Here is a 24,554-nt window from a genome sequence, read left to right as displayed (position 1 = left end):
TTTCAAAAACAGCATCGTGAATCATCTGAATCATTGTGATCAAGAGAACAGGCTTCCAAAGTAACAAAAGTAATGAAGAAGGAACCTGTCTTGGAGCAGCAATAATTACATTTTGGGAGTAAGCAGACTGTTATTGTGTTTAAGCAAACAGTTGCTTCTTCAAAAACTGATAAGCTGGACAACAGTAGCATTTATTTCGACACATGTTTCTGGTCACCTGATGAATTTAGTCAATATTCCCACCTCTTTAAATGCACAGTATGTAATTTCTGCCATCAGAGGTCTCTCAATCTAAACAAAACAAAATATGTAAGTAGCGTGGGATAAGTGTTCAACAGCCACTGCTGCTGATTAAAATCTGTCTTTGTGAGTCAGGCAGAAATGTTTACGGATGAGGTAATGTTTTAAAGTTTTATTCATGCTATGTTTATTCATGTTCACTGACTTCCCTTCGCCAACATTGTTGGGATAATGTAAAATTTAAGTAAACAAAATATATAACAGAATCTAAGTCATTTTTAGACATTTAAAGCAGAAATCGTAAGTAGGATATTGTTAAGCTCTGTTTTGGTCTCCACCAATTCCTGAGTAAATTATCTGGCACTTTAGCTGTTACATGCTATATAAGTACCAGCTAGTCGCTAACTTTGTTGGTTGTCACAGTGGCTTATAGCTAAAAGAAGCTGCCTATTGCTGAAAGCGGAGAGAGTGAACCAAAAGTAAGGACCATATGAGCCAAAACAAAGAGCTGAGAGTCACTAAAACGCTGTGTCGAGCTAAGTAGAACTGTAGGGTCAGGTGATAGTACTCTGTGGTTCTGTTATAATAGCACCCGGCGTCACACAACACATTTTGGTCAGTGCACCTTAAACATGACATGAATTCCCACTAATGGATGATTTGCTGTCAGTGTATGGTTTACAACATTAGACATGTAATTAATGATAAATCGGTACTCACCACGATTCCATCTGGAAACACGGCTGAGAAGAAAATATGATACGATACAAATGATACAAGTTCCTGCAGACATTTCTCATTGTTTTTAAGCAACTCAGTTTAAACCAAATGGAGACCCAGATATTAGAGGATGTTAATGTCAGTAAATAAGACATATCTGTTGTAAAGGTCTTACCAGGTGTGCCTGGTTCTCCAGTTAATCCCACATCTCCTTTGTCTCCTTTAAGTCCCAATGTCCCTGACTCCTACACACACACAGACACACACAGACACACACCCATTACCATTACATTGATATCAGTATGTTCATTAGCAGACAAAGTCCACACCAATGCACAGACTGCTGAACACATAGATTGAATTCATTCTTTAAGTCAAACATGTAAAGAGCAAGTTAAAAATGGCAAAACTTGGGTTACAACAAGAGACACAAAACACTGCTGTCAGCTCTGCAAAAACACCTGTTAAATACACGGGATGCATGCTTAAGACAGCAGCACGTACAGCCATCTCTTGGCTGTGGTGGTTACAAGACAACAGGTTAGAGGGCAGGATATTAAAGCAGGTGTTCTAGATGGTTTTACAAAACAGATCTTGGGTCATGTGTTTTATAGGAACTGTCACTCACTTCCTGGTGTTTGACGGTGGTTTAGAAAGAAAAACATTGCAGCAGGAAAATGCTTGGTTGCAAACTTATTTATGACAGTTGCTTTGAGTTTAAAAAATGAGTCCTTCCGTACATTCAGTCAGGTGAAAGTTTAGAGACTCATTTTCATACGTTCATGGAGGAGCCCTTCACCACACCTACAACTGAAACAATCCCATTTGAAGAAAAAGGAGCCCAATTCCAATCAGATTTTTCCATAAAATGTCCAGCAAATTATTTTAACCATCAAATTTCACATTTAAATGTTAGCATTTTTATATTTAATGATGCGCATTGACTGCCTCTACCAGTTTATTTGATTGGAATTAAGCTAAGTAGAAACTGCAGCATCACCAGAGGCCACAGGACACATTTCAAACAGAAAGTTATAAAGCAAAGCCCACAAACCAGCACCATGAGAGCAGACGGCACGTACCACAATCCATTTCTATACAGTGGGGAAAGACGTACTCAGATCTTTTGCTTATGTGAATGTAACAGTACTACAGTGAAAAGGAAAACTTGTCCTGGATTCAACATTTACACAAGTGATAAGCATAATAAATAATAAGCAATAATAAGAAGCAACATTATATTATACATTATATTATAAATGTATTTTTTATTAATACTTTGAATTAACTTGTGACTGCGAAATTTATCAAATAAATGTAGTCAAGTAAAAAGTACATTATTACATATTTTTGATGAAATGTAGTACAGGAGAAGTATAACGAAGCAAATGGAATTACTCAAGTAAAGTACAAGTACTTCAAATGTGTACTTAAGTACTTGAGTAGGTGTGCTTGGTTACTTTCTACCACTATTTATCTAATGGAAGGCAGGTCAGAGTTTGATATATTTCACTTTAAATTCAATCAATTAATGAGGGATCTTTTTATTGCCTTTGGAATACATAAAAACAGCAAGCCTGAATATTTAAAACAAATATTTTTTATAAATTACTTTTTTGAATTGATTGAACTGAAAAGTGATTTGGCACCGACTCCGATGTATATACAGTAGATGATAGGAGAAACGAGAACTGACAGTTGATACCTGCCTGACACCTAACTTCCTCTTCCCTGTGTTGATGAGGACAGTACGGACAGACGAGGCAAGCAGGATTCACACTCAGAGCCCTTTAACACCTGGCATTATCATTCATCCTGGATGATCAGACTGGATTTATAAAACTCACAGTACATCTTGGTAAAATTGAACCAAGATGCACGGCAGATCAGACCAGCCACTTCACATTTAGAGGTGGATAATGCATCGTTAATTGTTTTTTTTTTACAATCAGTTTTGCATATAGATCCAACCACAAATACGTGACAGGTAGCTCAAATAATGGAACACATGTCCACATACAACCTGCATACAAGAGGAATGTTAATGCCTGATGACATGTAGCCTTCCCAAAGATCATTAGGACAGTAGGGGAGACAAGGGGAGGAGAGGAAGAAATGAGGGGAGGTATGAGAGATGGGGGAGAGATGGGGTGCTGTTTGTAGCCCAGACCAGAGAGCTGCCATGCTGCTACACCCAAACACCAGCAGAACCACCAGATGGTCCAATTTCAAGCTGAAACAGACCAATCAGATGGTCTGAGTAAGACTTACTCGTCCCTTTTTGCAGTGCGGTCTGGGGCGCACCGGAAACACTGTCTTTAAAATTCAAAGAAGAGCAGCGTCATCAGACTAAATGATCAGTCAACTATGAATTGGGATGATCTTTACAGACATGAGCTGAGACGAAAAAACTACAAAACAAAACAAAACAAAACAAAACAAAACACAAACTGAGTTGCAATGATATTGGTGCACTGATACTTAACCACAGTTCTTTTTTATCAAAGTCAATATTTGTTGTGTTATTATGTGTATTATATGATTACAGCGCCCTTATAATTAATCTAATGGTTTGTAAAGAAAAATTCAAATGCATTTTATGGAGCTCAACATACGTCTGTGAAACAAGGCTTTACATATTGCAGTGTAAAGTACTGGCTTTTATCATCATCATCTTCATCATCATCATCATCATCATCATCATCATCATCATCAAAATCCCTGAAAATGCCAAACAAGAGAAATAAATAGCCAATCACAGATGGAAACTTACTCCGTTCAGTCCAAGAACTCTTCCTGGAAGTCCAGGTGGGCCTGGAGGACCTGGAGGCCCCTGAGAGGTGAGACAGACAGACAGACACACACACAGACAGACAGACAGACAGACAACAAACAATGTCAAAGTGACTGAAACTGAAGTAAGGGACAATCTCAAATACCAAACAAAAGCATCACCCTAACACCAAAATTCAAAATGGATGACGCACACATGCTGTCAGAGATTTATTTACATTAAGCATTCATCAAATACAGGCTTGTGTAATCCACTGACTGTAAGAAAACGGTATCTGTATATATATTCTATGTATGTCTTTAATGCTCAACTTTTAAGGTTTTAGCAACAAGAAAACAAAGGTCTCTCTCTTCCTTTCCCTCTCCTCTTACCTGTTGGCCAGTAGAGTCTCCTCTGTCACCTTTCCTCCCAGGCATACCGGGTCGTCCCTGCAGACAGAGAAAGGATGAAACACATCAGTGTTTGTGCACAGTGTGCACTGTAGAGCATCAGGTACTGAGATCCTCAAGTCCTCACCTTAAATTAGAGATTTAGTTCTGCACTGAACTTGAATAAATTAATAAAAAAGCTTTCTCTTGGCATGAAGAAATATATTTCATTCCTTCATTTGTCATGGTGAGTTTGAAAACCCGTGGTTCAGTAGATTCTCTACCTCCAGAGGTTTGTTCATTTCCTGAAATATATACAGCAAACAGCAACTTACTGGGCGACCAGGGAAGCCATATTCTCCTTTTTGTCCAGATGGTCCTATTGGGCCCTGAATAAAACAGAAACATAGTAATAAATATACACATCATTTACATTCCCTTCCCAACAGTTAACCCTAGTAATTTATATCAATAAGAATACAGAGATTTGTGTGTAGCTTTTCCACATGAGCAAATTAGTTTTTAAAAAATATTTTTCAGATGATTTAACATTTGTAGGTATTCTTACCATAAGTCCGGCAGGTCCAGGGAACCCACGTTCACCCTTTGGCAGGACAAAGTAATACAGCAAAATGTGAGATGAGAACACAATCAGGATATGGTGTGAGATTTACATTAATTGTTACCGTAAACGGGTATCGAAAGACAACTTGTTTCTCTGGCTGTAAGTTTAAAGGAATTCTTTCTCTGGAATAACAGGGATTTTTCACAAAACCCCAAATTTGGTGCCCATTCAAGTCTCCAAAAAGCTGAGCTCCGCTGTATTTGTTATGGCTGAGGTCAGAGATTGAATTAGTGCCTTTGTCACTGATCAGCAGCAGTATCTTGCAATAACTAGAAATTTGGAAACATTAAGGCATATTATCATGGATAGTAAAACAGACTGATCTTTATTTCTTCACAGCAGGAGGGGTAACAGTATTTTCTAATAGTCCAGATTAGCCGCAAAATTTTATGGAATCACAAATACCATCATAACAATCACTTTACTGTACTGCTGATGCATCAACCCCAGTAGAGTTGGCAAGAAATATTGACATCCTGTCTTCAATTTCTCCTCTTCCTTCTGTCTGCTATCTTATCCAATAACCCTAATGTGTGACTTTGACTGACATGCATGATGCACACATGACGTGTTGATATACTGCTGTGCAGGTAGACCTCAACTGTTTATTATCATCCACAACTGAGTACCTGTGGTGCAATCAGTAAGCTTTCAGGTGTTATGTTATTTGATACATCATCTTCCTCTCACTGACCAAGCAGGGTAAGGTACTCAAGTCAGACAAAGGTTAAGGGTCACTTTTCTGATACCTTGATGCCTTTGGGCCCCTGCGGGCCTCTTGGTGCTGATAAGATGGATCCATCAGCAGCTATGGTCACCCCCGGCTCTCCCTTCTCTCCCTGTTAGTGCAAAGAAAGAGAAATTACATTTTTATATTCCTCGCCAAATATAGTGGGGCCACATTGTCTCAACTTAACATTTAACTATGTTAAACATTTATTTTGTTTTTAGACACTTGTCATAATCATTATAATCATTCTGATTTGCAGCTCTGTCATCCCACTGTGGTCTAGTTCTTACCTTGAACCCTGATGGCCCCTGGACTCCTGGAGGGCCTATGTCTCCCTTTGGTCCCCTGGGGCCCTGGGGAGGGACGAGAGGGTAGTGAGGCAGAGTTGTGAGGTTTAGGATTTACAAAGGTCTAAAGATTCTACTCAAGTAACCCTAGAGGAAAAACCACCATCTGTGGCAGTACCACTTCTGATACCTACCCTGTTTAGCCCAAAGACAGCAAAAGCAAAATTGGAAAAAAAAGTTACATTGCTGTCAAATAATTGTTGCATTTCTGCTCCAAAACACACTTATATCACTATAATATCAAATATTCTCTGTATTCAGCCAACAGGTGAAACAAATGCTATAGTGATGAAATGATATTGCAAAAGGCTCTTACAGGAAATCCAGCTCTGCCAGGCAAACCTTCAGGGCCCTGCAACACGCGGACACAGCACGCACACACACACATTCACATGAACACATGCACACATCCGCAGACATGTAGACAGATACAAGCAAATGCAGTAAGGCTCAGTTAATGATCGTCCCGTCAAAGGCAGAAATCACATGCTCAGAGGCAGCATCATCAAACACAACTGCAGCCAAAGCACTTCAAAAATCCATTAATGATGCTGTAGTAAAGTATATTGTAGGGTGATACAAGGGTTATATTGCTGTATTGTAGGTCAAATTACAGTAAAAGGCCCCTTGTATCATGGCAGTGTTGAAGACATTGTCAATTTGCATGATTAGCTTAGCGCTACGCACCATTGACCCTGGTGGTCCTCTGATCTCTGTGAAGTTGAAGATACCATCCGTAACATTGAGGAGCAGCTGTAGACAGAATATGTGATGAGTAAGATTGGGCACTGTTAAAATGTTTACAATGTGTTCGATGTTCTGTATGTGTGTGTGTGTGTGTGCGTACATCCTGCAGATTAATGATAGATCCAGGAGGTCCAGGAGGCCCAGCTGGTCCTGCGATACTGAGTCCATCAACACCTCGATCACCCTTCAAAACAGACACAACAAAACAACGAGCTGAAACTCACTATAAAGCTCTGTAAGGCTGAGCGGCGCTGCAGATTCAGGTGATAATTCTCTGTTGGTTCATCACTAAGAGCGACCCCTTTCACATCGTCATTTGGTAAGATGTTATTATAAAAATACTGATAACACAGATTGTACTAGATCCCGTCACATATTTCTTAATATCCACACTTTTGTTCAGCACCCCTACCTTGGGTCCTGGACTGCCTTTTTCTCCTTTGGCCCCCTGTTTGTAGAGTAAAGACAAATAAAAAGTAACTAATGTGTTATTTAAGATGCAAAATACAAACATGGACTTGTTCACAGATAGCTTATGATTTCAACAATTTGCATTTGAGTTTCACATTAAAATATCTGACTAGTTGCGTGAGCTTCTAGCTACCAAACTCATTAGCTAGTTACCTGGTATTAGCATTCTTGCTAATGTCCTTGCCACAATAAAGCTGTCTAAGGCATTATTCCCATAAGGCTTTGCCGATCCTGATGATAAATGTGATAACTAGGCAGTGTACAACTACTACCGTGTGTGCTGATGCACAACATGTAAAAAAGACTCATGTAATTGTAAAGGTGTTGTAGCTGTTAACACGTGCTTCTTCTGTGCATCCCCTCTGAATACACAGAAATAAATTAAACCGTTGACGATAAGTCCGAAGACAGCAAATAAGCTTATTTTCAAGTTACCTGCTCTACATGTTTGACCCACTATTTTAAGTGCTACAATCACTACTTGTGAACTGCGCAGTTAAGAGTAAATCACCCATGTTGCCATTCTACATTTGTTCACATCACAAATTTGTTATAAAGAATTGGTCAACCTGTAACAGAGCCATTTCATCTCTATCAGTAAATATATTCATTTTCAACCAATTATTGCAGCTCACCAACACATTTGTTGTGTATACACCTGTTACTTACCCTAGCACCTGGTAGTCCAGCAGGACCCTGAAGACCCTCTGGTCCTGGGTCTCCTGGCTCGCCCTGCAATCACACACAATATAGACACAAAGGTAACACAAAGGTTGAAAAGAGCAGAAGTCACTTCACTGCTACATGTTTAACTGGAGTTGCATCAACAATATAGTAGTTGGCTTATTTCTTTCCTAAATAATGGGAAAAAAATCATTCCCATGGGTATCTCTCACTGTTTGTCTTAGCACACTCAAATAATAATAAGACCTCTAACATCTACTGACCCCCAAATATACAGTTAGGACTGAAAATAACAGAAGGATATGATTTTTGACAAAAAAATCCAAAGCAGAGCTATTTCAGAATCAAACTACCTTGACGGAGAGTCCTGGAGCACCGGTGGCTCCGTCCTCACCCTGCAGATGACATGACAGAACATCTTCAGCAAGATAGAGCAATTAAAGTGTATGCAAGGGCACACTACTCACTGGGTAACCATGCACCTTGTATTATAGCTACCTTCTGCTAGCATAATGCGTACATTTCATTAAGTTTCAAAAAGAAATTACCTTAGGTCCCTGAGGGCCAGGTAAGCCAGGAGGACCCTGGAAAAACAAACAAAACGAGACTTACTGTATATGAAACAATATATGCAGTCTGCACAACAACACACACAGTCTCACACTGACCTGTGGGCCTCTGACTCCAGCTCCAATGAGCATGTCACTCTTCCCAGATCCCTCCATATCCTAAAAACAAAAAGACAGTCTAATGTTACAAAATGAGCTGAAATCTTGGAGACGTGTGGTGAGGAAGACGTCATCCTCTAAATTAACCTGTTGTTTCCTTCTTGGTAATTAAAGCATGTTGGTCAACAGCAGTGATATGTGTGTGTAGGTCTTTCGTATGAAATGGAGTCACCTCTACAAAGAATTTGGTTCCTGGAGGTCCAGGGGGGCCAGGGGGTCCTGGGGGGCCTGATGGGCCTCTCTTCCCCGGTGGACCAGAAGGCCCTGATTGCCCTGAGGACCCTTCTGTACCCACAGACCCACATTCACCCTGCAGAGACAAAGAGAAACGGGAAACTCCTTTTTAAGCAAAAGCTGCCTCTCTAACATGGATTTGTTCTTCCTAACAAACAGAAATGGGTTTAATTTTGTGATAAAACAGAGATAAATGCTACATGCACATGGCGCGCATTAGATTTTATGGCTTACTCTATGTTGAGTAGTGTATTACCTTTGGTCCAGATGGCCCAGGTAACCCTTGGTCACCCTAAGGATGTAAAAGAGGAAGAAAGAAGAAAGCATTAATTCTGGAATGAACACTTCATGACTTGTATTTAGCTGTGGAGGAGACCAGGACAAAAAAATATCAATATTGACAGAGGCAGCCCAAAAATTATTTATAGTCATGAATTTATAGCCAGAAAACTGCCTGAAATCATTTTTTCTTCTCTCTTCGTTATATCATCACAAAACTATTGACATTTGCCCAAATGTGGTGATTCAAAGACTGTGTGGCAAATAGTTTCTCATTCTTTCCTGCTGATATCAGCCTCCCACTCTTTGTCAAACCATAACAAGCAAAATAGGGATGGTCTACATGACCAGGACACAATCCACATTGGCAATCATACCTTCGCTCCCCCAGTTCCTGGTAGACCTGGAACCCCATCTTTTCCTGCTGGACCCTGGACATACAAATAGAGACAGACACAGGTAGAGGTAGAGAAATTAAACAGTGATACGTCACAGAGAATGTGCCAGTATAGAAAAACAGAGCAATATGATGCCAAGCTGGTGGTTGACCCTTTAGCCATTCCAACAGGGACCAATAGGTGACAGTCAGTCACTTTAAAGGAATACTCTATTTTTGGGTATTAAGTCAGTCTCCTTAAGTGATAAGATCATCCTCTTTAGTTTTCTGGTTTACCACAAGACTGTTAACCTCAATGTATCATGCTCATATTTGCTTGCTTGTTGACTAGCAGTCAAGTAAGGCCATTTTTATTATTGCGACATAAACATATTAGAATCACTTCAGATTTAATCAAATTGAAATGTTTGGCCCATTCGTCTCCATGTGATCAAGATGGAGATCATTCTGATTGCTTAGTGTAATTAAGCTAAGATTTAGCATGACGCAGTGGAGTCAGCAACCTCAGAGGCGAGGATGATTTGTAGTCTTTCTCATCACTTAACAGGAAAGTTGAAGTCAAAATTCAGCATATTCCTTGTGTAAGTAAGTAAGCAGCATCAGACCAAAGTACAGCCATGTTTCTGTACATGTTTTGTACAGACTGACAACATAGTGCACCAGAGGCCTCAGCAGTAAATTCCAAGACACACTGAATTATTGACTTTTGACTACTGGCTCATTAGATAACTGGTTACTTAAAGTCTATACTTATAAACAACTACTGATGGATGGATGGAAAATCTAATCTATTTACTAAGTGGACATTTTTCCAAATTTGAAGAAATTCCCTCAATGCATTCTTGAGATATTGCGTTCACAAGAATGGGAAGGACAACCCGAAAACATAATGGGGCATAATGTGGCCACGGCTATCGCTGCCGCAGAGGCATGAAAATACTAGGACAAAACACATTTTTGGGGCTTTTTGCTAAGCACATTTATGAGAATAAACTGTTTTTATGGACTTTGCTCTTGTGTCACTCTTAAGACTCACATTACATCTTTTGTTTTACTACTGGTGTCATTTTGTGGTTTGCTTCATCCAACAGTTTCATACAGTGATGCAGCTTATAGGAGCCACGTGGTCTGGTATATTTGAATTGATGCTGTTCTCTAACTATTTTGTGAAATAAAGCCAGGTGTGAGTTATAAATAAAGTTTGTGTGATAAATGTAGTAGCTCAGCGTGCGGTACAATCTGAGTACCTGATCAGTATGCCTTGGTACTTTACATTGACTGAGAACAGAAAAAAAATACAAGAATGTACAAAAAGAGAAAATAACAGATCAGCAAAAAGGCAGATTTTTTCCTTTACCATGTTGTATGAGGGAAAGCAAAATGGCAGCTTAAACTGAGGAAAGCAAGTTTGAGGTCAGTTCATTCACTTCACCATGAAAAGTGAAAATTCATGCTCAGATGTTTCATTTGGTGATGAAATCATTTGAACACAAAGTAAATGAACCTTAAGTAATTGACAAAATTTCAAGCATATCATATGGTTTGTAAGCAGTAACATCGGCTGTCGGGTGGATTATCAAAGAAAAGCATCGAAAGCAGTGACACCTGCCACACACACAAACTCACATTCACATACACACACAGCACTTCACCCAGCTAAGCAAAAACAGCTGCAGTTTAGCTTGCTGTCAGCCAACAATTAAGACAACATGGTTGGAAATAATGTACAGTCATGAGCCTGACCATTGGGCAGTGAGCTAAAACGGGTCTATATCATGAGTGTCACTGTTCTAATGAGATAAAAGCACAATTGATATAAAATAAATCTCTGTGATTGTCTCAGATTAACGGTTAATGTTGTACAATGCTCAGGCTTTTGACTGTATTTCTGCCTTTTATTGTTTGCTGGTTTATCCAGCAAACAAGGACAATATACCTCGCCTGAACCCCAGGCAGACCCAAAGTCAAGCCCAGAACCAGAGGCAAAACTGGCTTCAGAAGTGAACCCAGAACTGAAACCAGAGCCAAGGTCAGAGAACAACTCTGAGCTCAGACCTGAAGCATCAGACCCAGAACCACTAAACCAATCTTCAAACATCTGGAACAGAGTGGAGAGGAGGAAGAGATGGAAGGAGTGGAGCAGGAGGTGAAAAAAAGAATGAGGAGGGGGGGCAGAATAAAGATGGGTGTGGAGATGACGAGAACAGAGGCAGAGGGAGGATAAAAGACAGACCGGTCATTGGCAATGACACATAGATAGTGATCACTACAATATGATTTAAGATGAAAAACAAACTAAAGGTGAATTTAAAAAAAGATTTAACCAGATGTGACTAAAGCATAACAAACTATAACAGAGACTAATAGGTGGAGAAGAAGAAAGACAGAAAATACAACACCCTAAATAATACAAAGTCAAAGGCAAAATATTCCCACATAAATAATGTAATGGAGAACATGCTACAACATTCAGTATAGAAACTTTTCAATGCAAAATGAAACTCACACAACTTTTATCTAGCTTTTATCTTCAAATCAGTGGCATCTTCTGTCTGAAAACTGTATTGTACTCATTAACACCACTCAGAACCCCAAAAGCATTGTCTTACATTCCTCTGGAGTCCATTCTGCTCAATAAGACATGAATGATTTGGTGCTATCGCATCTGGGAAAATGTGAAACGTGTGTGTATTTGTGGCTGGTATTTCAAAGCGAGCATAAACTTGACAGAACTGACAGATGCTTAAAATCAGACAGTTTAACCTTTGGCCTCAAAATCTTTTTATACAGAATCTAACAGTTTACTGACATCATATACAGATCTGCAGACTGAAGACATGTTCAGCCAATGCTGTGCTGATGTTATATAAATATATCTCAATCTGACCATTGTGCCCTCCAATTCTTACCTATTGATCCTGGATCAATAGGTTTCAAAGCTGTGCAGTGTTTACTCTGACTAACAGAATTAAAATGTGTGTCTGCATGTCCTTTGCAGCCTCTGCATGCCTCCATATGAAGAATTAATTCATAAAACAATACTCGTAGACTGTTATAGATTTAAGCTGGCATTGAAATTGATATGTCTTTCATCTCTGTATCTTACTGGTATTCCAGGTTTGCCTTGCAGCCCGTCTTTGCCAGGGGCACCGGGCGGTCCAGCATGCCCCGGAGAGAGGCCTGAAGCCGTGTCAGATGATGACAGGTTGGGTCCTGTGGGACCAGGAGGTCCTGGAGGCCCTGGTGGACCGGGAGGACCCTGGTGGACAGATAACTTTAAGTCTTGCACTGTGTAAATTAAATTCAGACTATTCCATCTCTCTCTGTGGCTTTTCTCTTACCCTGATGAGTTCAGTGTCGCTGTCCAGGTCTTCAAACCCAGAACCCAGGGCATCTGCTCCATACTGTAACACAGATGGTCACATACGCACAGATGTTTGTGTGATGTTTGAGGCTCGACCCTCAGCTACATTTACTACAGGTTGATTTCATTCCCAAAAAATGCAGGATATATCACAAGTACGTGCTTTGTGTACAAACAAAAATACATATAGTAAAACCATAAAATGAGACACTCACTGGTACACTGCGTGATCTCGGGGGTCCAGGAGGCCCAGGGAGGCCGGGAGGGCCTGGTAAACCAACTCCTGAGTCCCCCTGTAGAGAGGGGAAGACCGAAGGCAGACGACAGAATGAAAATACCTGCCTCTGCTGTACATTTGGTGACATACAATTAAATTGAACTGTATTTTGAATAAAGAGCTAACCACTTATAGTTCAACCATATGTGTTTTAGCTGTACCTTCTCTCCTTTTGCTCCAGCTTCTCCAGCCAAACCTGAAAATCCCTGAGCTCCTCTCTGACCCTGGACATAAACACAGAGTTTAGTCTTTTCATATATAATACTTAATATAATTCATATATAAAACAAAGCAAAGGGGACAGAAGAAGAACTGAGGAGATAAAAAAAAACCCTTACTGGATCTCCTTTATCACCCTTGCTTCCCTGTGAGGAGAGAGAAGGATTTAGGATTAGTTAACTCAGAGGTTTATAAACACAAACACAGTCTCTCTGTCTCTTTGGCACAGATACCTTTTGTCCATCCTTTCCTGGCAGTCCTGGGGATCCAGGGAGACCTGGTGTTCCTTGTGTCCCTCTTGGTCCAGGCTGAGGGTGCCCAGGTAGAGGGGTGGGTCCTGGGGGACCAGGTGGGCCTCTGGGTCCAGGATCTCCACGGTCTCCACGCTCTCCTTTGAAGCGATGCCTGAAGTGCCCCTTAAAATATAAATACAACTCTCATATCATTTGTGTTTGTAAAGAGAAAACAGACTGTAAAGAAATGATGTTGTGCAGAATATTTTAAAGATGTCATCATATTTGAAATAACATTGACAGATAAATACAGCTGGACTGAACTTACCGCTCCTGGCCTCTCCCCTGGCTCCTCTGTCTGGTGGGGCCCTGTACACATATGATATCATCAATAGGTTGGACCAATTGGATTATTGTGAGGTAGTTAGTAGAAGTTAAGCATCACACAGACAAATGTACTGTAATATATGATTTTTTAAACAATCAAAGAACAAGTTAATAGTGTGCTTTAAAAACTATGGATGAATGCCATACCAAAAAAAAAAGAAAAATGGATCAGTATCAGTAACTGGAAAAGTTTGACGTTATAACAAGATGTCTTCACGTTATAACAAAACAGTTTTGCATTATTACGAAATACAACACCAGTCAAAAGTTTGGACACACCTTCTCATTCATGGTTTTTATTTATTTTTATTATTTCCTACATTGTAGATAAATACTGAAGACATCCAAACTAAGAAAGAACACATATACATGGAAATATGTAGTAAACAAAAAAAGTGTTAAACAAACCAGAATATGATTTATATTTTATATTGTTCAAAGTAACCACCTTTTACTGTGATGACAGCTTTGCACACTCTCAATCAGATTCATGAGGTAGTCAGCTGGAATGGTTTTCAATGAACCTGGTGCCTTGTCAAGAGTTAATTTGTGCCTTCTTAATGTGTTTGAGACCATTAGTTGTGTTGTGCAGAGGTAGAGTTGGTACACAGTTCAATACAGTGAATAACCTTATTTGACTACTGTTCTAATCCATATTATGGCAAGAACCACTCAGCTAAGTAAAGCGAAACAACAGTCCATCATTACTTTAAGACACGAAGGTCAGTCAATTCGGAAAATATCAAGAACTTTGAATGTATCCTCAAGTGCAGTCGCGAAAACCATCAAACACATGATGAAACTGGCTCTCATGAGGACCGCCCCAGGAAAGGAAGACCAAGAGTTACCTCTGCTGCAGAGGATAAGTCTGTTAGAGTTACCAGACTCAGAAACCACAAATTAACAGCGACTCAGATTAGAGTTCACATAAATGCTTCACAGAGTTCAAGTAGCAGACACATCTCAACATCAACTGTTCAGATGAGACTGTGTGAATCAGTACTACTACTGAGGGATATCAACAACAACAAGAGAAGTGCTTGGGCCAAGAAACATAAGGAATGGACATTAGACCAGTGGAAATCTGTACTTTGGTCTGATGTGTCCGAATTTGAGATTTTTGGTTCCACCCCCTGTGTCTTTGTGAGAAGCAGAAAAGGTGAGTGGATGGTTTGGTTTGTGTGGTTCCCACCATGAAGCTTGGAGTGACGCCGGTGTCACTGCTGGTGATTTATTCAAAATTCAAGGGACACTGAACCAGCATGGATACCACAGCTTTCTGCAGTGACATGCCATCCCATCTGGTTTGCGTTTTAGTGGGACCATCATTTGTATTTCAACAGGACAATGACCCCAAACACACCTCCAGGCTATGTAATGGCTATCTGACCAAGAAGGAGAGTGATGGAGTGCTGCGTCAGATGACCTGGCCTCCACAATCACCCAACCTAAAGCCAACTGAGATGGTTTGGGATGAGTTGGACCGCAGAGTGAAGGCAAAGCAGCCAACAAGTGCTCAGCACCTCTGGGAACTCCTTCAAGACTGGTGGAAAACCATTCCAGGTGACTACCTCATGAAGCTGATTGAGAGAATGCCAACAGTGTGCAAAGCTGTCATCAAAGCAAAGGTGGTTACTTTGAAGAATATAAAATATAAATCACATTCTGGTTTGTTTAACACTTTTTTGTTTACAACATAATTCCATATGTGTTCCTTCATAGTTGTGATGTCTTCAGTATTAATCTACAATGTAGAAAATGATAAAAAATAAAGAAAAACCATTGAATGAGAAGATGTGTCCAAACTTTTGACTGGTAGTGTAACTCAAATCAAATCAAATCAATTTTATTTATATAGCCCAAAATCACAATCACATTGCCTCAATGGGCTTTAATAAATAAACATAACAAGATATTTTAATGTTACAGCAAAAGATTTTCATGTTCATGTTAAAGCACGTTAGTTAACATTTTATAAAAACAAACATTACGTCATGTTATCACTTGATAAATAGTATATTATAATAACAACAACAAACAAAAGGTTTCTTGTTATAATAATAAACTTTTCCTGCTATAACATGAAACTGATTTTTACTGTTTATTTCTTTCTCTTCTGTGACAGCACATCTTTTTTTGCTGCATTGTATTATATATTGCTACAAACCCTTCCATCATCTGCTCCTATCAGGATGAACTAAGAATATAACTACAACTTTAGGAACCTACTTTTTAACAATTCTTTATTTAAAGGTCATATTCATTCTTTTAAGCAGACAATTGTTTTTATGATTGTGAATCAAAAATGTTTAAATGTTAGTCGGGTCCAAAATGATTGTTTTGTTTATCCCTGTGTAGGAATTCTGGCAGTTTATGAAGGTTTATGAGCCAATAGTATAATGCAATCTTCAGTAGAACTTCTTTGCAAGTACAAAAGTACAAAAGTACAAAAATATCAAACATTCCAGAAATGGACACAGCCAACACACTGGCTGCAGTACATACCGTACAGTGCAGTACAGTATGTTTTCTATACCCAAGTCACCATAAAAGTAGACCAGAAAATTCATGGAGGCTCAAGACAGACACAGACAAATAAAGTATGTTCTGACCTCTTATCAGCATTTCTCCACTGGCAACTGTTGGGGTAAGATGACCAGAGTAGTCATCGAGGTCCACCTCTGGAGCCTCAGTGGGTGGCGCTCTTACCGGAACACTGTCCTCCTCCTCAAAGAAATCAACGAGATGAGTAGGTCAATGGGTCACCCAAATTAAAACAATTTGTCCTATGACAATGGTTTTGTTTATCAAATATTGTATCATGCCTCATAAACAACCGTAAATTTGATCCTGAAGGACAAAATCATCACATCCATAGCAAAGTTAATGGAAACTTGCTTATGATTAGTCTTGTAACGTGTCTTGTCATGAACTTAAGTAGTGAACAAACTGAACACAGGCATATTGACTTGCTGGTGTATCTTGATGAAGGATATCTAATTAAACCATATTGTACAAGTAAAATTGAAAAGGCTGAATGAGTAGATTATTTATCGCAGCTGTAAGGGTCCGTGCCATTTGTCGACACTGTTATCACTGAATGTCTCAACACAAGAAAGAAGTAATCTTCTTTAATATCTGGTGGCAGTTAATCAGCTTCTGAAGGACAGTTTCCTCTGAGCCTTTAAAGTTAATGTTGTTTATGGGATGTTTGGGGTCAGACTGACTTCCTGGTTGTGAGAGAACTAAACATGGCACCGGAACAGAGAAGAAACACGCTCACATGTGTACAAGCACTGCTGTTTTAGGGTCCTGATGATGAGGATGGGATTGTGTATCAAAAACAGCAGCAGACACAACAAGCTGACATGTTCTCAAAGGTATGAAATGCTTTAGACTGAATATCACAGAAATGGGTTGTGTTTCCATTTGATGTAATGATGCAGCCAAATGAATCAGACACCACCTGTGAGCAGCTTCAACAGATTTTCTTCACGTACTTCTTTCAGCCAACCTACCTGTGCTGTGTCATGTTTTCTTTCCTTCATCATTTCCTCCTCTGACTCTCTGTCATCCAGAGCATCATCTCCACTGGTGTAACCCGAGGCCTTCATCAAACATCACATAATATGTTGGTTTAAGAAAAACAAGCTTGGAGCAAAACATGATATCAACCAATGATGATGATGTGTCCCGCATTTTTACCAGTTATGGATATTGTTGCAAATAAAAGAACTAGAAAAAGAAAGTAATAGAGAAAGAAAGAATGAGAGAAGGAAAGGAAATTCAACTGCAAACATTTAACATTGGATTGAGATCCTGCCAGAATTATTGATATCATGTATGAAGTACTTTCTATGACACTTCCTGTGGGCGGTAGGTGTCAGGTGCTGCTAAAGTTTCCTCATTTGACCAGTCAGGTGTATAAGACCAGTTATGTTCAGTGAAGTCCTTTGACCACTAGGTGGTAGTGTAGATTCACGTGTATGATTTTTGTGTAGAATTGTTATCTACTACTTGCAGAAACTCTGGTAAATTCTGGGTGTTATCCACCTCTACTCTGTGCATGTGTGTGCACTTCTCACATAAGGGTCATCGTCTTCACACTGCTCCTCGGCTGCTCTGGGATCATCTTTTATCACCAGCTGCTGGATGGATCCCTGCAGAGAGAGAGATATAACGCACTTACTCATCTATCATCTTGTTCATGGTATTCACAGTAAACACATTATGTGCAATGATGGAAAGTAGCTAAGAACATACTGTATGGTTTAGTGCTGTGCCTAAATGTGCAGAATGTGTGTCAGATTTGACCACATGGGAATGAGACTCAATTATTGGTTGTTGGTGTTCGGTCTAAACACCAACAACCAACCATGCACTAACCCAAAGTATCAGTACTTAACCACCTGGGAGTGACACTCAACGATCAACTACTTTCTCCAGAAACACCTACAGTGCTGCACCTTTGAGTAAAAATGTCCTTTACTCCCCTGTAACTTTCTACTCCTACTTCACTACATCTCAGAGCTAAATAAATGTATTTTTACTTCATTACATTTACAGCTTTAGTTACTAGTTACTTTGCACATAAAACATACAAATATGATGTTTTTCTATAAATTCAACTAGTTAACAGTTTATACAACACAGCTGAAATCATTTGTCAACTAATCCATTTGTCCATTGACAAAAAATTAAGGGGTTAAGAGGTTTGGACTGTTGTTTTTTTGTTTTTTTTACAAACAATCAGTTGATTAATGGAGGAATTAATAAGGAGTTCCATAATGCAGATAACCATTAGATGCATATAAAATATGTATCCCCACCTCAGTCACTTACAACAGTAAACTCTTTGCTTTTACGTCAACATTTACATTACATTTACACTGTTGTAACTTGTATTGCAACATACTTCTTCCACCACTGGAAACCTGAGGTTTCTCAAACTGGGTGAGGTTATAAGCAGGTTTCTGAAAGCGGAATATGTTTTTATTTACATGTGCAATAACCAGGATACTCTAAAACCCCGATCATAATCAGGACACATAAAAACAGTCAACATGACACATCAGCCAAAGTCAACCGGGTCTTTTAATTAACTAAAATACAACATGCCTGATCACAAATTACTTATACAAACTATAAAGCGCTTTAAGAAATGTGTTTTCTGTGATACCCTAATACATTATACATACATTATTACATTGTCAAATATCTTCAAACTTTAATGTTCAGAACATTCAGGAGTTCCTATTTTGACTTTTCCAATCAAAGCAATGCTCCACAACCTGCTTTTTCTACGTTCACTGAAGTAGTCATCCCCACATTCTCTAAAATGTAAACAAGAAGGTTTCTCAGTTTCAAGTTACATGTCCCTAAATGTCAGCTGCCAGTGGAGAAACGATTCTTTATCGTATTACAAAATAGTTTCACTAACTACACTTTTTTCTAAACTTCTAAGGTTCTCTGTAAATACATTTGCATTTTGTAGTAATTGCATTGTCTGTCATCGTCATCAAGAAGCAGTGGTTCTGAAACTGGGGGACAAAGAGTCACTGCAGGAGAGCGTGTATCATTTTTTGAACCCAACAAAAGTAAAACCATTCCCATTTTCATCTGACGAAACCCTCAACTGCAGTGGTCCAATGAAAACTGCTAAACATTTCAGCTACAGTACTTTGGAAAATAGCAATATGGGAACTGAATTTGATGAATAAACTGTTTGGCAGACCACAAATGAGACAAGAATTAGCTAGCGGGCATTACAGCAACTGAAAACGAAAGTGTGCACCTTTTCATCTTGAGTGGGTTGGACAAACAATCGATTGAGAAGAATGTTGAGCTGAAGTTGATTTTCATGAAAGTCATTTATGCAGTGTCACAAAATGAACGCGCTGTAATGCAAGCAAGGCTGTCTTGCCAGTGCAAATGGTATGCTTATTTTATTAGTAGTTTCCCCACTAATTGTTAATAATTGACCAAATTAAATCCATTTTTGCTGGGAATCACTGCTCTAAAGTGTGACTGACTGTGTAATGGCTTCTTTCGCTCTCTAAACAGAGGAGCAACACATACACAATGAAGAGATCACCATAGAGGCCGTATTTACTAAGACACACATGCACAACACTCTACTGTACCTCACAGCATGGTGGTAATAGAGTTGGTTTATATAGCACTATGGAAATTCCAATACCTTTGGTCAATATTCAAAATCTTTACAGCATTGACACACAAAGACATGCTATAAAGGGCCCCATGTCATTACCGCTCTCCTTTGAAGCCCAGGACAACAAACCAAGGACAAACACACACACAAACAACTCACAAACACAGAGTGACCCAGATATTTCAGACTGGACATGACTGATGCTGAGCATGCTCATATTCTGTCGTCATGCTTCAGATAACCCGTTCAAAAAGTCAGGCTACACTGAACACTCACCATGGCAACAACAAGTGACTAGCAGCTTGTATTATTGACCGTTGTTGAACTGAAAATGGACAGACAGAGATTCAAGTAATAATCAGAGTGATAGTTTAAGTAGCTGAGTCTTTCCTCCAGACCAGAACAACATACATCCAGCCTGGAGATTTCACACATTGGAATATTGCTTAACGTTACTGCACCATCATAGTTGACATAGCAGCACACTCAAAGGCCTGAGTCGAGCCCTTGATCTGACCACATTTAAGCCTTGTTGATATCTCTGACTTCCTCATCTGCCATCGCCTCACTCCTCCGTCCTCTCCTCCCTTTTACATCTCACCCCTCTCCCTACGCCTTCATCATCTCTGTTCTTTCCTCCCTTCTTACTTCCTCTGTGTATCAGATGTGCATAGTTGTATCCAGCTCAGAAAGTAGTACAACAGGTGGTCGGGACATTTTGACCCTGTTTAGACTCGGCTGTATCCGGATCCGTGTCAGATAGATTAGCGTTTGAAAGCCGCTCATCAGATGTCAGTTTGGTCTGGCAATGTTTAGTAAGCATGTGCCTGGGTTGGAAGCATCTTCCGTGGTATTACAGTGGTAAAGAAAGCAGCAGAAAAAAGAAAACCATAAACAAGAAGTAGCTGATGAAAACATCCTTTTCTGTTAGTTTTCATTTGACATTTTCCTTGTTGAAAGGCCTGAATGACATCTTCTTGGAAACAGGAACAACAATATATTTTTGAACTTTTCTGCTTGCTGTATTGACAACAATATACTCAGAGAAAAAAAAAGTTCAGTGTCAGTACTGTGTGCAAGAATTTGGTCAAAACGTTAATTGTTTTCGCGGACTGAATACAGACGACAAGGGCAGACGACGTGTCAGCCCTTTTACATGGTAATGAGAGGCCAGAACACACAAACACACACCTACACACACACAAATGTAATCCTGGGACCAACTGCACACACAATCTGCACACTGATATTTACACAGGCAGCCAGTTTCATTCTTTCTCCTTCTCCTCGTCCTCCAAAACATACAGACACCCACAGACACACCTACGTTCAGAGAATTTCTTTACTTACCACAAAGTTGTCGAGCCCCGTGTTTCCTGCGTTCGATACGAAAATGCCTGAATTGTGTGAGAAGGTGAGTCTGTCTGGGCTCCGATGGAATGTAGCCCTCTCGGCTTCTCCGCAGTCCATGTAGAGACGCACCTCATCATGCTCCACTACCAACTGAAAGACACATCGAATACACACATTTAATGTAGCTTTTAATCAGTGAATTTCTCATTGTTGTTAATAATTTAGAACATTTTTCCCTTGTATTTTTGAAAAACTGATTGATGAAGATGCAAAGATTTAGGTTGATTCGGAGCTTGTGTACATCAAGTAACAATAAAGTCATGTCCCATCCTGGATAAGAATGTCCTTTCAATTCTCTTTTCTAATATATTGGAGGTCAGGATTAGCTGATCAAAGCACTTCTGCAATCAGAATGTTCCAGCTGGTGTTTTTATGCCTGTCGCTAATAAGTACATAAACACTGACATGATTCCATGTTTGCTTTTTTGCACTGTGTTGAATACAAAAAACCCAACAAATTATTAAAACACATGGACTTCATGCACACTTTATTGATACAGTGACCAACATTTTTGCATGTTGATAAATGTGGCAGTAGGTCTACTGTTTTGGGGAAAGCAAAGAGCATACAGCGATATTTTTGATTTTTTTTAGAAACAAAACAAAATATCTTGGTAACAAGTCAGGAGGCTTCTTATTACAAAAGCTGAGTTCTGGTTCAAATATATATACTGATCAACACCAACATGTTTTAAACCTTTTTTCATTACAAAAAGAAATGTCAAACTACAAAAACTGAGAATGGCTGCGCTTGCAATTATTTTTTCTAATGCTGTTATGTTAGTTATTTTGAGAAAACTAGCTCATAAAAAGTAAATGTTTTATATGTTTAAACCTACCCCACAGAGCAGTGTGTGTACGTCATTGTCCAGCCTTTTGAATCTTATGAAGTTGTCTTACGATACATTATCTTGAGAAAGCTGCTTTTTATAAAAACAAATGAGATTTGTTATCTTGAAATGACAAGATAATTAACTTGTGATCTCAAGATAACGCTACGAAAAAATGTAAACACGGTCTGTCTAGGCTTCCACACAAAACTGCTACTCAAGTACTCATTAAAAATAAATAGCAATAAAATATATCTAAAGAAAAAAAAATCCTGATTTAGTATGAATTTGCTATATGAAATGTCTGATCCGAGTGAGCCTAAGATGTGACAAAGCATTTAATGTCAATTTCTACAAATTTATTTCAGTAAGTACTCAAAGGTTTAATTCAGTCTGTTTAAAACCGTAACTAAAAACTGCAAGAATGGAACTAAATTAATCTGTAGTTTTACTGTTTTGTAGATGATCTGGACCATAAGCACATTTAATAAAAGATCTGTATCCACTGAATGTAGTCCTCCAATACATTAATTTGTCATATACAGTATGTACTGTATGTAGTAACACTCACCGTGAATCGTGTCCACTGGTCTGTCATATCTGGGACACTGAATGCAGCAGCCTTGTGGCTGTGTGAAGCCTGCTCTCTGTCAGTGTAGTACAGTAAGATGCTCTGGAGGCCATCACGCACCGGAGTGAGGGCCAAACCCAGCTCCACCACCCTCTGACGGGCGTCTGTGATGGCAAAGAGCACGCCTCCTTTCTGAGTGGTTGGACGCACCTGGAATAAGAACAAGGCAGAGGGTCACTGAAGCTCACTGCGTTGGCATCTTGCTCCGAAACAGCAAAGTCAAAACAGAGAAATAAACAATACAAAAGAGGAGATAAAAGAGAAAATCTGAGAATAGAGAAAATTTAGGCGCTGAACATGAAACCATGCTTTATAATAAAAATTCCACAAGGTGGCGGCATAATATGACCTTATGTGACCTTACTGTCTTGAATTTTTGTCTCTTATCCACTGCAATTAAAGCCATTAAAATTTAAAAAAAGACTTTATAGAGGAGGATTAATGGGCTGAAGGGTTAATTTCTCTAACATTACCGTGACGATGATGGCAAAGTCTCTGTAGAATGACCCTGGCACGAAGGTCTTGGTGAGGCGGCCAATATTGGCTTCAGGGCCAAAGTTGTAGGCAGGGAAGCCCTCATAGCCAGGAGTGAAGGAGACGGAGGGAGGGAGAGGGACGCCGATTAACTCCATCAGGTCCAGGTGACCTCCTGAGCCTCGCTCTGATGGAGACAGAGACAACGTTAAAATGTGTGAATGGAAAGAAAGGAGTAGAAAGGAGAAACAGTTTTACGTTTTTTGATGTTTATTGTCCTCATTTGACTTTTCAGTTTGATCCACAATTTTCTGATCATAGTCATCAAAATGACCTACAAGACTGGTCAGAGAAACATTCAGTGATGAAAAGATGATAGATAACAAACTTGGGGTGATATCTATCATCCAAGATCATGTTTTTAGACTTTTTATAAGCAAATGCTTTACATTTTTCATTTCTAGTTCTCCCAACTGCAAACTTGTTTTTCTTGACAGTGCTGTCACTTGACTGAAACATCCACCTGTACAGTATGTGAACCTTACGTCTGAGGTGCACAGAAGCTGTTCTGGCGGCTTCCTTGGTTTGCTACCTGTGTGTTGCTGGTTCATACAACACATTAGAGGAAGGGAGAGAGAATCACAATCATCTTGACATGTCTTTAATTTGACTCGATCTGATCCAGACTCTGCCCACGCCTCGCTGCTCTCTCTCCCTTGCATCGACATAATCCTCCGAAACAGAAATGCACACACAATAGCTGGTAATTAGAGTATTTAGTGTGTATCTGAAGAGATGGCTTCACATTCCCCTGATCCCCCCCACTATGGAGCCTGTCTCCCGTAGAGACAAACTCTCACCTCAGCATTCCAGCCAGGCTCACCCCTGCTACCTATATCTCTGTCATACACACACACACACACACACACACACACACACACACACACACACACATAGAAACACATTTGCATACACTGTGCACACATCAAACACACGTCTCACCCACTTGAAAACACATAAACCCCAGACCAGACAGATCAACATTTGGGGGTCTCTAATTCATCGACCTGACCAACTGGAAACATACCTGATTAGAGGGTTTAAAGAGTGTGTGTGTGTGTGTGTGTGTGTGTGTGTGTGTGTGTGTGTGTGTGTGAGGGCGTGCTTCTGTGCACCACTGACAACACTAC

General features: G+C 39.6%; 1 protein-coding gene across 5 annotated transcripts in view; it reads right to left on the bottom strand.

Moving 5' to 3' along the window:
- col15a1b (collagen, type XV, alpha 1b) overlaps nt 1–24,554 on the bottom strand; it is a 57,050-nt gene that overhangs the window by 6,441 nt on the left and 26,055 nt on the right. For 2 of the 5 annotated variants that reach the window (XM_084370074.1, XM_084370070.1), the window contains 33 exons: nt 23,364–23,551; nt 22,831–23,040; nt 21,367–21,519; nt 17,930–18,004; nt 17,363–17,452; nt 16,457–16,571; nt 13,786–13,826; nt 13,458–13,640; nt 13,344–13,370; nt 13,167–13,229; nt 12,944–13,021; nt 12,706–12,768; nt 12,471–12,623; nt 9,345–9,398; nt 8,945–8,980; nt 8,627–8,764; nt 8,395–8,454; nt 8,275–8,310; nt 8,080–8,121; nt 7,712–7,774; nt 6,984–7,019; nt 6,672–6,755; nt 6,512–6,577; nt 6,141–6,176; nt 5,768–5,830; nt 5,497–5,586; nt 4,691–4,726; nt 4,458–4,511; nt 4,126–4,182; nt 3,734–3,793; nt 3,232–3,276; nt 1,136–1,205; nt 961–983 (listed from right to left, as the gene is read on the bottom strand). In XM_084370074.1, coding sequence (XP_084226200.1) covers nt 961–983; nt 1,136–1,205; nt 3,232–3,276; nt 3,734–3,793; nt 4,126–4,182; nt 4,458–4,511; nt 4,691–4,726; nt 5,497–5,586; nt 5,768–5,830; nt 6,141–6,176; nt 6,512–6,577; nt 6,672–6,755; nt 6,984–7,019; nt 7,712–7,774; nt 8,080–8,121; nt 8,275–8,310; nt 8,395–8,454; nt 8,627–8,764; nt 8,945–8,980; nt 9,345–9,398; nt 12,471–12,623; nt 12,706–12,768; nt 12,944–13,021; nt 13,167–13,229; nt 13,344–13,370; nt 13,458–13,640; nt 13,786–13,826; nt 16,457–16,571; nt 17,363–17,452; nt 17,930–18,004; nt 21,367–21,519; nt 22,831–23,040; nt 23,364–23,551 — 2,588 coding nt within the window. The remainder of the gene's footprint in view (nt 1–960; nt 984–1,135; nt 1,206–3,231; nt 3,277–3,733; nt 3,794–4,125; nt 4,183–4,457; nt 4,512–4,690; nt 4,727–5,496; nt 5,587–5,767; nt 5,831–6,140; nt 6,177–6,511; nt 6,578–6,671; nt 6,756–6,983; nt 7,020–7,711; nt 7,775–8,079; nt 8,122–8,274; nt 8,311–8,394; nt 8,455–8,626; nt 8,765–8,944; nt 8,981–9,344; nt 9,399–12,470; nt 12,624–12,705; nt 12,769–12,943; nt 13,022–13,166; nt 13,230–13,343; nt 13,371–13,457; nt 13,641–13,785; nt 13,827–16,456; nt 16,572–17,362; nt 17,453–17,929; nt 18,005–21,366; nt 21,520–22,830; nt 23,041–23,363; nt 23,552–24,554) is intronic. The other 3 variants (XM_084370071.1, XM_084370073.1, XM_084370072.1) reach the window with 3 other exon arrangements.

This window comes from Pagrus pagrus (assembly GCF_965226575.1).
Source record: "Pagrus pagrus genome assembly, chromosome: 12".
NCBI classification, from domain to species: Eukaryota; Metazoa; Chordata; class Actinopteri; order Spariformes; family Sparidae; genus Pagrus; species Pagrus pagrus.
The sequence above is the reverse complement of the archived record's forward strand: the minus strand, read 5'-3'. Positions and strand labels throughout refer to the sequence as shown.